Source organism: Lutjanus erythropterus, chromosome 11 (genome assembly GCF_056507025.1).
Source record: "Lutjanus erythropterus isolate fLutEry1 chromosome 11, fLutEry1.hap2, whole genome shotgun sequence".
NCBI lineage: Eukaryota > Metazoa > Chordata > Actinopteri > Lutjaniformes > Lutjanidae > Lutjanus > Lutjanus erythropterus.
In genome coordinates, this window is record NC_139327.1 from 10,650,103 (window position 1) to 10,663,547 (window position 13,445).

General features: G+C 38.6%; 1 protein-coding gene across 1 annotated transcript in view; it reads left to right on the plus strand.

The window, feature by feature from the left end:
• The window catches only part of alcama (activated leukocyte cell adhesion molecule a), a 121,377-nt gene that overhangs the window by 85,105 nt on the left and 22,827 nt on the right, over positions 1-13,445 (plus strand). Inside the window, exons 5-8 of the mRNA XM_084730759.1 lie at positions 7,067-7,154; positions 8,337-8,507; positions 11,112-11,236; positions 12,594-12,726. Of these exons, the coding sequence (XP_084586885.1) occupies positions 7,067-7,154; positions 8,337-8,507; positions 11,112-11,236; positions 12,594-12,726 (517 nt within the window). The remainder of the gene's footprint in view (positions 1-7,066; positions 7,155-8,336; positions 8,508-11,111; positions 11,237-12,593; positions 12,727-13,445) is intronic.

Genomic DNA, 13,445 nt, shown 5'->3' on the forward strand with positions numbered 1-13,445 from the left:
AGTGTCTTGGCATTGTCTCGCTGATTCACAGATGTGACAGTTACCCATAAAGCCATGGGCACTAACGCACCCTCATACCATCACAGATGCTGGCTTTTGAAGTTAGTGCTGGTAACAATCTGGATGGTCCTTTTCCTATTTAGCCTGGAGGACACAATGTCCATAATTTTCAAAAACAATCTGAAACGTGGACTCGTCAAACCACAGCACACTGTTCCACTTTGCGTCAGTCCATCTCAGACGAGCTCAGGTCCAGAGAAGTCTGCGGCATTTCTGGATGTTGTTGACATAAGTCTTCCTCTTTGCACGGTAGAGTCTTAACTTGCATTTGTAAATGCAGCGACAAAGTGTGTTTACTGACAACAGTTTTCCAAAGTGTTCCTGAGCCCATGTAGTATCTGTCATACAATTATGTGGGTTTTTAAAGCAGTATTTAATACAGTGCTGCCTGAAAGGTCAAAGGTCACGGACATTCAATGTTGGTTGGTGGGATTTTAATGAGATTATAGATTGTAGAAGATGAAATCTCTAAATTCCTGCAGTTTTGTGTTGAGAAACGTCATTCTTAAACTGTTGGACTATTTGTCCACGCTGTTTTTCCCAAAGTGGTGAACCCCATCCCGTCTGTGCTGACTGTCCCCTGTTTCCCTGTGGAATTTTCCAAACAGGTCTTTTATTGTCCCTGCCCCAACTTTTTTGAAACTAGAGGTTGACCGAGTTATTTTTGACACCATTATTTAAGGAAATATTTAGAATCAATGTACATTTAATGTAAAAAATGAAAATCTCTGTGTGAAAATTTATTTAAACTCAAACACCAAACTTTGTTGCCATGCCTTCAGTTTGTTTTATCAAATCATCATCTTAAAACAAAGTGCACAGAGCTGCCTGCAGCATTTCATAAGTTAACAAAAAATTGAATAAATAAATAAACTAGACAGCTCCCTGGAGTTTTTTTATAAAGTAAAAATGAAATAAAATGTTGTACTGAAATACCTTTTAGCAAGAGTTCAAAATTAACATTTTTGTCCATCGGCCAGATGACCAGTAAATGTTCACACTTATTTATTTGTTTATTTTTTATTCAATCTTTATTTTGTCAGGCAGTGTCATTGAGATTAAGATCTCCTGTTTATGAGAGGCCTGAGAACAAAAACACCCGCTAGAACACAATGAGTAAACAAAACATCACAACTAAACAATAAACAATGAATTAATAGTTACTAATAAATAATAGTTTTTTTGGCTGGTAAGTACAATAAATCGTTTTTGAAACGTGTTGCAGGCATCAAATTCAGAATGAGTGTATATTTACAAAAAACAAGTTGATCAGTTTAAATGTCTTGTCTATGTGCTGAATTCAGCTGCGTTCAGCTGTTTTTCTTTGCATTTTACACCCCATCCCAATATTTTTTGGTATTGGGGGTTACACGCTAAGCTCAGCTGGAAGGGTTAAAAAAGTCCAGACACATAATAAAATGGAGGAAGAGATGATGTGGGAAGATTCCTTTTTCCAGTGAATGTAGTGGTGGTTGTTATGGTTGATTTGAGTGAGAGAAAAAGCCTGTGCTTGGAGCTGATAGTAATTCATTTGAATGGAGCTCTCCTCCAGGACTTACAGTATGTTAAAAGCTCTTTGTGTTACTGTAGAGTATCGGGCGATAGATGGTTGCTGGGGGATTTTATGTTATCTGTCTCAGACAGCACATTCAGGCTATCTTCTCTCCTCCTGTGGTCAAGTTAGACAGCACTGCATTCTGCGGCTTTGCCCATTAGATCAGAGCGTACGGTGCACCCACCGTAACCCCCCCGCAACACTGGATAAAGTGGCTGTTTTTGAGTGAAATAAAGGAAATCCAGCACAACTGACACTGTGGAATTTAAGCCATTGTGATTTGTTAATGGGGGTGGGGGAGCTAAAGAGGGTCTGCTGCACTTCTGCACGCACACACTTCACACACATGCTTTCAGACTCATTTCTCTCTTAAATCAGCAATGAGTTCCTGATTTTTGCTGCTCCACATCCCATAATGATCATAATATACCTGCAGGGGTTTCACAGAGTTGTTGATCAATGCCGACAACTCCACAATTACTTCAGTCACTTTCTGCCCTCTGCTCTGCTTCGGAACGAGAGCGCTCCGCTGTGCACTGCATTTCAAGACATTGACAATTATTCTCCACCTGCTGGCATTTTCAACTGCTCAGTGATGGACGACGGTGTTAGGAGCGAGCGATCAGTGTTAAAAAAAAGGAAAAAAAAAAAGGCTACGAAGCCTCAAGCTGAAAAAAGCAAATGCCAGATCAGTATTTTTATTCAGACATTAAGCATGGTGATGTATTACCTGTTTGCTAAGCATTTCTGCTGGATGTTTGCATTAATTATAGTAAAGTTAATGATGTTCATTTGTACCACTGACTCAACCAGGCATCAGCTGTCTGCAAGGCTGTATGTTGAAGTGACGTATCATACCCACCAATAAACTATTTACTTGCAGCAAATCTATTCATCACGGTGTTCTGTTAGGTATACATCTCATGTAAACATCATTTCCAAGCGTGCAGCATGTTAATTGTACCATGTGTGTGACATGTATGTTACTGACGCACAGCAGTCCCCAGTTGACCCAGTACTAATGACAACGTTCCACCGCTTATCATTCAGTCACCATGATTAGAACCATACATTATCGCCGCCTTGTTATACAGATGGAACTAATGTGTGGATCTGCTTCTCCATGAGTGACGATACAGTGATATTATCTGGTTTCATCTGACTTTCTTCTTGACCATCATCTGAACTAACCAGACCTAATAAGATAAAGACCTGAATCATCTGTTCTGGAGAGATGACATGCCTTTATCTTTGTTATTTGATCCACCTGGTTCTTTGAGCCTCTCACGTGGAGCTGCTGTACTCCGTGACCAGCAGCAGAGGACTGGCTGTACTGGGCAGCTCCCAGTGTCATGTGCGTAATTGTATGAATGTGAAGCAAAGACAGGCCAGTGTTGGGAAAGCTACCCTGTGGAGAAACCCAGTTAGGTTAAATAAGGCTACTTAGAAAAAGTAATTCAAACTAGAGGTTGACTGATATGTTATTTTTAGGGCTGAGAGGATATTATTAGTCATGAAGGAATCGATATACAGTATCCTTGCTGCAAATATTGGTGTGAAAATATGAACTCAAACACAAAACTTTGTTGAAATGCCTTCAGTACGTTTTATCAGAATAAAACTTTTCAACATCATCTTCAAACAAAAAGTGCAGGGGGCTGCCCACAGCATTTTTAAAGTTAACTAAAAAATTTAATAAATAAATAAATAAACTAAATACCTCCCTGGAGTTTTTATGAAGTAAATAAAGTATAAAATACATAAAACTAGAAAACTTTGTTCTGAAACACCTTTAAGCTAGAGTTCAAAATGAACTTTTCTTCACCCAGTGAATGTTCAAACATTTGTACTGTTTTTTTATTTAATTGTTATATTTGTCAAGCAGTCTCATTGAGATTAAGACCTCTTTTCCAAGGGAGGTCAGGGAACAGAAAACACTCACAAAAAAGCCACGAGCAAACAACACAACTACACAATATATTAAAAAAATAATAATTGCAAGAGTCATTTTATCAGAATAAAAAATAGAGTAAATCTACCAGCACGTGGCTGGTGATAATTTTGGACCCTGCTTTAAACACATTTATTAATTTATTTTGTCTGCAATGGCATATAAAATACAAACAAGAATATGATGTCAGAAAATTGGCTAGGGTGATAATTGGTCGACCTCTACTTCGAACTGCTTTGTAAAAAAAAAAAATGTTCACAGCTCATATGTTAACAAAAATAAACAAATAAATAAATAAAAATACCCTAGTGTTCATGAGAAAGTACAAAGAATGTCAGCCTTGGTTTTATCTACAATGTCCATCAGTCAGTCGGGGAACAGTGGTCCAAAAAAACCCCCAAAAAAACAAAAAACAAAACACTCCTTCTCTTTTTATGGCCCAAAACTCTCTGTAGTTTTGGTAGTTAACTAGCTGCTATTGCAAAATGTAGTTAAACTACTAGTTTATTCTCATGTTGCTCACTACTGCACCAGTTTTGGCTCACTACTACCTGACACTGGTACAAATGAATACAATTCTGCCTTATCCCTAAAATCTTTGTGCTTCTGAATACATTTTAAATACAGTCAAAACAAGACTATCATCAGAGTCTTCACGAAAAGAGGAACTAACAACCTGGTGTCTTGGTTAAGGATAAAAAGATGAATCTCCCTCTAACTAAAAATGTAGTTTTTATTGTTCCTTCACAGGGATGTTTGACCTTCACCGTGGAGAATGATGTACAGTATGTGCCAAGAGCAGATATTTCATGTCACGGTTGGTGGGGACAAAACAGCTTGTTGTTGCGAAGTTTCAGAGTGAGAGAGACACAGAGTGTCTTCATCAGAATGGTAATATCAGTCTCCGGTGCACAGTGTGAGGAGAGTTGGAGGAACGCTGTGCTGCTGCCAGAGGAGCTTTCCCACAGCATGGGAATAAATGACAAAATAATAGATTTATGTTTATGTCTCACTTGTCCCCTGATGGTTTGAATCTCATTAACTAACACTGTCTTGAAGCTGAGAGATGACAGTGGTTATATTTTAATTTTTTGACCAAAATTATTGCTAGGGGCATTTCTGTAATCCCTGGATATTGGAACGGACATGCCTGTCATACTGTCCCTACACAAATCTGCACCCTTAGCATGTGTTGGTTTCACATTTATCTGCTGAAGGGAGAAGTTTTTCTGGACGGCAGCACTTACAGTACAACATCACAACTAACTTAGAAACCAGTAGTGGTCCTGTACGCAGCTCACACAAACATGATGTGGAAACTTGAACTTTCCAGCACACATAGATGTTTCACTGAATCTCGTGCACAGCATAATATTGAATATTCAATACATGTTATGCATAGATTGTGGATTTTTCAATGAGAGAGATGGAACAGATGTAATTTTAATCTTTTTCTATTACTATATGACTTGTATTTCCCAGAGGTGTGGCCTCGAGTCACATGACTTGAGTCAGAAATTTGATGACAACTCGACTTGGACGCTAATGACTCGTGACTTCACTTGGACTTGAGGCTTTTGAGTTGAAAATACTTGACACCTTCCCCCAGGCCCAAAGATGAAAAAGTCTGTTATTATAAAAGTGTGAATGCATGAATCACTTCATTTCCTGAGTCAGCTAACGTTAACGATACACTTTGTTGGTTTGAAACAATCTGATGGCATCCAATCAAGTTGCAGCAGAGAACCATAAACAAGTATTGTTACATTACTGAACCCCTGTAGATTTCATTCATGTATAAAAAATTAAATAGTGGTAAATAAAACAGTAGTAGCAGTATGCAAAACATGCAGGTTTGAAAACTGGAATTACACAAAGAGCTAGAGACAGACAGATATATCAATCAGTTGATATGGGTCTAGCACAGCTATACTGGTATATATTGGTATCAGCCCTATGTGTTGCCTGATTTTTTTTACAGAACATAATGCAGATGCAGATTTGTATTTTTTTTTTAAATTTTTTTATAATTATTTTTTTTTATGGACAGCATTGTATGTATATTTGATTTGTTTTCTTAATTGAAGTTGTTCTATTTGGTTTTTATTTATACATTTTTATAATTATTAAAAAAAACAGTAAAAGTCCCTCAAACTAAAAATATGTTTAGTGCACTGATGTAATTTTGGATTTCATATATATAAGTAGAAGATATCAGCTAATATATCAGTATTGGATTTTTAATGGCATAATACTGATATCAGCACTGGTCCCAAAAATCCAGTTGGTTGATCTCCACAAAGAAATAAGTCAAGGCTCTGTTGTTAGAATAGTGTTGCATTTGGTGAAGAGTGTATATTGATCTGCATCAATACATTGATTCAATGTCGACGATCCAATATGATCAATGCAAAGTAAAAATATCAACATCTTTAACACCTTTATTTTGAAAATCACATGTCTGTGTCATAAATAGCTGTAAGAGTTCAGTCATAAAATTGTTAAATCATAATTTAGTTGCTCATATGATGTCATCTGATTTCGATCCCCTGATTTGAATCAAATCAAAATTGTGGCAGACTTTTTGATATCGGCAAATATTGTGTGGTTGTCTAAAGAATCAATATAATTATCATATTGTGATGAAACCTGTGATTTTCACCCCCCGGGGTGTTTAGGACCTGAAACTCAAAGTTTAGGACTCGAGTGCAAAGACTCGAGACTTACTAGTGACTCATACCTCCCTCTGGTATTTCCTGACAAGAGTCAAAGCCATGTTTGTGGTGAGTCACGTTCAGTCAGAGGAGCGGGCTGTAGGATATGAGAGCAGGCGGTTTGGAAAAGGAATGTTCTTATGACTCGCTCCTTATCTGGTTCACACACAGCCTATCTCTGCTACCGTTGGTGACCTTCAGTCCTGAAGATGTAACAGGCAGACAAGGAGAGAGCACGCTCATGAACACAAAAAACTGGTTCATTCCTGAATGAGATAGTTGTTTGTCTTCTCTGGCCCGCGTCCAACATTCTCCTGAAAGCAAACATTACGTTTTTTTAACTCCAGGACAGAGACGTGAGGGCTGCACTGAGATGGGTTTTAGAGTGAAGCTGCTAATTGCTGGTGTTTTGTGCTATTTTTTTGTTACACAGTTATTCATTTTAGGGTGAAATAACCTCTGAAATAATAATGAATAAAAAAACGCAGGATAATGTTATATTGATGTACCTGTGTGAAAGTTGTTGCATTACAATCAGTTTGGGTTAAGCTCATCAACAAGTGTTTTATAATGTTTAGTTAATAAACATCAAACTTCATCACTTCCACGCTCACAGAGAATACTGATGAGACCAGATTCAGTTAAAGTCCTCTTGCTTCTGCTTCCAAGCATTTTCACTGAAACGACTGAAGTGAATTCAAGCAGTCTTTGTGAGTGTGTGGACTTTTGTTTTATTGTTTTATATTTGATTGTCTCCTTGTGTTGTCCCTCCTCTGTGTTGCTCAGCTGGGAACATGTGTGGCGGCCGACGCAAACCCCGCTGCTACGATCTCGTGGAAGAAGAATGGAAAGCCTCTGGTGGCTGACGGGAAAGGTAACTCATAGCGTGTTTGCTGACACTCCCAGAAACTATGCAACAGTCACAACACACAAGACGCTGTCATACAGAGACCCCCCCCCCACCCCCCACCCCCCGAGGGGCCAACGAGCTTTTCTGTACAGAGAGTGAAAATGGAACCTCTCATAGTGTATCATATTTACCCTACACAACAGCTTCAACAATAAACAATAGAAATGGACAATTTATAGTTGTTCACTTATCGAGAAAGGATCCAGTATATACAATATTCACTGCAACTTGATCTGTCATTTTAGTTACAACTCCTGAATCAGACCTCAGGTCGTTTCTGTGATTAATAAAGAAATTATTTGAAGTGTATTTATCTATAGTCAGTGTATTACTTAAAGTAGGTGGAGGTCGACATGCCCACAGTTTAGAGAAGCAGCAGGAGTACTGGAGCAGGAAGTAAACCAATGCACTGCTGTGGACAGGATCAGTAGCAAAACGTTTCTTAGCCAGCTAAAAAAAATCAATATCAGTTTAAGTGTACGCTATATTTAGAATATTTTCACTACTTTACTTTGCTGTCAAACAGCGTTTTTCAACAGGAAAGCACTGTTATAAAAGTCAAATAACACCCTCTCCAAACCAACCAAAGCAACCAAACTCCGTTGGCAAAATCAGTAATTTTACCTTGCAGAATGCAGGAGTTGCTGGTCTAACACTATCATGATTGGTTTGATTGTTTGTGTTATTTCGGTGACTTTGGTGAATACAAGTTATCCTTTTAAAACACCAAAGTCACAAAATAACACAAACAAGTTAGCAAATTGAGGTAGCGGTAGACCAATAACTCCTGTGGTCTGCAGGGTAAAATTACTTATTTTGCCCATGGAGTTTGGTTGGTTTGGAGAAAGCCATATTTAGCTTTTATAATGATGTTTCCTGTCAGAAAAGACCTTCTGAGAGCAAGGTAAAGTGGTGAAAATATTCTAAATGAACTTAAATTGATATTGATTTTCTTTTAAAGCAGCTAAAATGTGTTTTGCTGCTGACTACCGTCCACAGCAGTACATCTGCTCAGCTAAAGGAAACTGTTTACATTACTGTTAAACCTGCAGCTGAATTCCAAACACATGCAGCTCAAACTATGCTGTGTATTTGAGAGTGTGCGTGGTCGTCATCTGCACTGTCCGTCCCTCCCTTTCTCTGCAGCCGTGATGATCACTCCCAGCTTGAGGGTGGACCCAGCCACGGGCCTGTCCACCACCTCCTCCACCCTCCAGTACGCTGCCACCAAGGAGGATGTCGGTGCGGTCTTCGCCTGCGTGTCCACACATGAGGGGACCCCTCAGGAGACTGAATTGGAGCCCTTCCCCATTCACTGTGAGTGGAGTACAGCGCCGCCATCAGGCACCATCACTGCATTACACCCGCTGTTTGCTCTCTGTGCAGCAGGTTGTCCAGAGAATTGAGTGGTGTTGAGTTGATGGTTTAGTGATTTGACACTTGGAGGAGATTTATTCAGGATTTGCAGCTCTTATTTACAGTCAAATTTCTTTTGTCCTCTTGTAATAAAGGACTGCACTGAAGTTTTGAGCATTTAATATGGAAGAGAAGCAGCATCGCTGACTGTTGCATGTTTGAGCTTATGTAAAATGTATTTTCAGAGGTGCACAATAAGGGAGGAGGGGATGAAGATTTATACAAATAGCCTCTGCATTTGATTTATCACTGCTGACTGACCACTGCAGCAGAGGAAACTGTTTCTGAAATTTAATATCTAAGAAACACACACACACAAATGCAAATGAGAATATTTTATTCATTAATTTCCACTTACTACTGTAAGTAGGCCTGTTATATTTTCAAATGTGTTAACAGATCTGAGCGAGTCAAAGGAGTTTAAAAGTTTTACCATCAGTTTTAACATCAGGTTCATAACTGATATTTCCTCACAGTCTTGCAGCCTTTTTCTTGCGGGGTGAACGCCGTTCCAGAAATGTTTCTTCAACAAGTTCAGCAGCAGAAAACACATTCTTTCTTTCTGCCATGTTATTTGTTCAAGCTGTAGAGAAGCTGTAAGGATGCAAACCATCTTATAAGTACTGAAATTTACAGAAATGTAATAAGTTTAAAATGTGTATGTTTTTATAAAGAAAACGTCATTGTGGTGTCCAAGCCTTGACATATCCCTCAGCTAGACAATGAAGACAAACTTGCTGATTCATTGTGGTCAACACTCAGCCAGAGCAGCAACTGAATGTCTAAAATGTGCAATTGCAAAGTGCATCTGCTCAAACCTCCCCATGAATCCCCAAATCCACCATGATTCAAGATAAGAATAACACTCCTCATGCTTCTTTCTGAATAATGTAGTTAAAGGCCGAGTTGAAGTAGCTCAATTGAATGAGCTGAATGAAATCCTCTCAATACCGGGAGGAATAGAGAGGGACGCCAATCAGGAGCGAGTCCAGCTGTGAGATGTTTCATGCAGTTAGTGTGAGACTGTGGTGGAACAGTGGGAACTTTTGAAATACTGCGATTTGATTTTAGTTAACATTTGCTGATATATGTGTAGACTGAAAGCTCAGAAGCAGGGGACACTCCTCCAAGAAAAACTACAAGACATGTAGGTACAATAGTCTGGATATAATATAACGTGCAAGAGAAGATAAGATAAAATATAAGATTAGATAATGCAGTAAAGCAACAGCACGCCAGCAACAGTCATAATGCCCTTGAGGAGGCACTTTATCACATGCTGTTAAGTCAGAGAGCACTCTAGAGGGTATATGATCATTTTGTCCACTGGAATGGTGCTATAGAGGGCACCTTATCACGTTTTGTCCACTTGAAGGGCACTCTGTAGGACACTTCACCACGTTTTCTCTAATGGAAGGGCACTATAGGGGGCACAGTATCTCATTTTGACCACTTGAAGAGCACTAGTGAGGGCACTTTATCACATTTTCTCCACTGTAAGGGAACTCTAGGGAACTTTACTGTATCTTCTTGTTTGAAAGGTAACCTGGTGGACACTTTATCATGTTGTCTGAGACATTTAGCCACTGTAGAGGATATTTATCAAGTTTCATTTACCATAGGGGCATCCAAGAGGGCACTTTTGCTGGGGAAGAGAAGGGGGTTAGATAGGGCATAAGATAGGGGGTAAGATAAGATAAGATAATCCTTTATTTATTGTACAGTTGATACTGTAAATTTGCAGCACAGATGCTGTGTGGTGTCAGACAGTAAAACACTGTCTTGTGTCATGTGTGGAGTTACATAGAGGTTGCAGTACTTTTTATAGGATAAATGCATTAAAGAAGAGTACCGGGCTGTGTGTAAATTGGACATAAGTCTGGTTTCATGTGTAGATGTCTTTCCTATTCACTACACCGCAGCCTGTGTTAGGTTAAGATAGTAGTTGAGTGCATGGAGGTGTGTAGGATTGAACAACTTGTCGTAGGAGGTGGTTTATCACAGGCTCTGCAAAGTGCACGTAATGGCGCTGCTGTGAACAATATGTTGCTGAGCTCTCTGCTGCGGTTGGCTAAAGGATTTTTAAAGGATTTGAGGGTTTGGGGGAGTTCCAACAGGGAATTACAGTCAGTGCACTCTTTGTGTTCCTGATCACATCCCTCAAGTTTGAAGAGCACATGCAGTGGGAGGCTCGGATCAATAAATGAGAGAACTTGAGAGGCACTGGCAGTAGCAAGTTCGTGGTGGAATTTCCAATTTGTTAGCTATTACTACTTTTTTTCCAGTTTATTCATGTGCAAGGAGGTGATCTACACGCCCGGCTGATCAAAGACTGATAGGGTCACCTTCTGAAATGTGATGGAAGGACATTTCATTGTTCTATGTATCTGTGCTGTTTGATGATGGAATTGATTCAGTTGATCCAGCGTGAAGGTGAATTATTTCAGTGGAAGTCAATGACACTTTGACACTCATGCTTCTTTTCTTGCCCTCTGAACCTCTCAGATCCATCAGAGAAGGTGAGCCTCCAAATTATGGCCAAGGGCCCCATCATTGAAGGAGATAACGTGACGTTGAAGTGTCACGCTGATGGCAACCCTCCACCCAGCTCCTACTACTTCCACGTCCAGGTCAGTCACAACTTAAAGCACTGCACTGCTGTCTGCTGTGGAATTAGAGTCGGTTTGGCTCAAAAGTAGAAAACATATTTCTGCTACAGCAGAAAAAAGAAAAACAGATCAGTGAAAAGTTTATTGTTATAACAGGATGTTTGTGATGTTATAACCAGATATTTTCATATTATAACAAGATATATTCACATTACTTTCACTCTCAATTTACAATCTTCTTGTTATAACAACATGCTATACATCTTGTTATAACATGATGTTATTGCAATCTAATGTATCACATTATAAGGTAAAACATCTCATCGCCACCTAAATTGTAACATGATTACTTTTATTATGACAACATAAGTTATAACAATAGCAATTATAATTTTATAACAATAAATTTTCATGTCATAAAGTGAAATGTAATTATTGTAGTTATCTTATGTTATAACATGTTTATACCTTGAGCTTCTACTGTAACAATATAAGCTATCACATAATAACATGAAACAGTTATCTCATTATAACAATATCATTATGATGTTATAATACTAAGAATTGTCATGTTGTAATAATTTAGGTTTTCCATTATAAATTGAAACATAGTTATCTCATTATAACATGAAAGATTTCATGTTATAACTCGAAAACTTTTATTGTAACAATATAAGCTATCACATTACAAGAATATAAATTATCGCGTTAAAACATTAAACAGTTATCTAATTATAAGAACATATGTTATCACATTATAACAATAAAAATTATCACGCTATAGTGGTTTTTACTCTATAATGGGAAACATTTAATGTTATTATAATAATAACTTACATTGTAACAATAAAAGTTATCATGGTATAACCATGAAAGTTATCCCATTATAATGTGAAATGTTTCACATTACATATATATGTAGTATAATATTTCTTGTTATAATTTGACAAGTTTGTATGTCATAATAACATGAAAAAATCTATAACAATAACAATAATGTTTTTCATTTCAATTTTTCAGTTCGTTTTTCCTACCTTTTTTTGCGAGCGATATTTCTTTTTCTGTTCTGGCAGTAATATGCTTCCATACTATTGAAAAGGTAAACTAGAATTTGCTGATGATGGCTACATTTCAAGTGTGTTTGCTTCCTTTGAGTTATGGCTGTGGCTTTTCAACAGTTCCATATGTCTTATGAATCTCACTATAGGTGAGAGTGTTTAATTTCAAATAATTAAGTGGACCTCCACATCATATTCCCTTTTGAATGAATTATTCCTGTCTCATCCGTCCTTCCCTCTTCTTTTATTTTCTGGTTTCCTGATATGGTATGAGACTGACAGGAGCTAATAGCATCTCTCTCCTCTGCTCTCTCCACCAGGGCCAGAAACTGCTGGTGGAAAATTCGGACACCTACACTTTGCCTGCCATCAGCAGAGAGGCTGCGGGTGAATACAAATGCTCCCTGGCTGACAACGAGAGTATGGAGGCCTCCCAAACCATCGACGTTAGCTGTGAGTGCTCATGACATATTCACATACTGTACCGCAACACGCTGCTGCAGCACAGACACGAACCTCCGACTGTTGTCCTCTATTCCTCCAACGCTCCCTCTGCCTTGATCGAAAAGTCTTAACTCCCCATACATAGCAAGACACTTTTATTCACTGTAAATAAAGTCATGGGAGCAGAGTAATGCTAATCGAATTCAAACTTTGAGAGCCCGGCCTGGCAGGGAGGCAGACGTGGAGTGCCAGGCAGGGAGGAGGAGAACTAATTAGAAATTTCTGACATCGAGTGAGCAAAAGTGACAAAGTGTTTGGGTGGGCGAGGAGCTCAGGCAACTGATAAGCTGTTTTTCCCTCCTACCATCCAGCAGCACTCCCTCAAGTAATTACTCCCTTCTTCCCAGGTGTATGTTTCTGAGCCTTCAGTTCAAATGGGCCCTATCATTATAATAAAAAATAAGTCTGACACATTTTCCCTCCTCTCTGTCCCATATTGCAGCTTCAGTGTATTTCACACATCTTAAACAAAGAAGTGTTTTTGCAGCTCCAAACTTTTAAATTGAGTTTGTGGCGGAGGAAAGGAAAACAATAGCTCTCTAAATTGGAAATTGTTTAAGATATTTCTGTGACTGTGTGTTTGTATGTGTCTCAAGGGGACGTGCCCTTGTAGAAAAGAAGTAAAAAAAAAGTTGCTGTAAGGTAAATGTCCTCTGACAGCGAGCAGC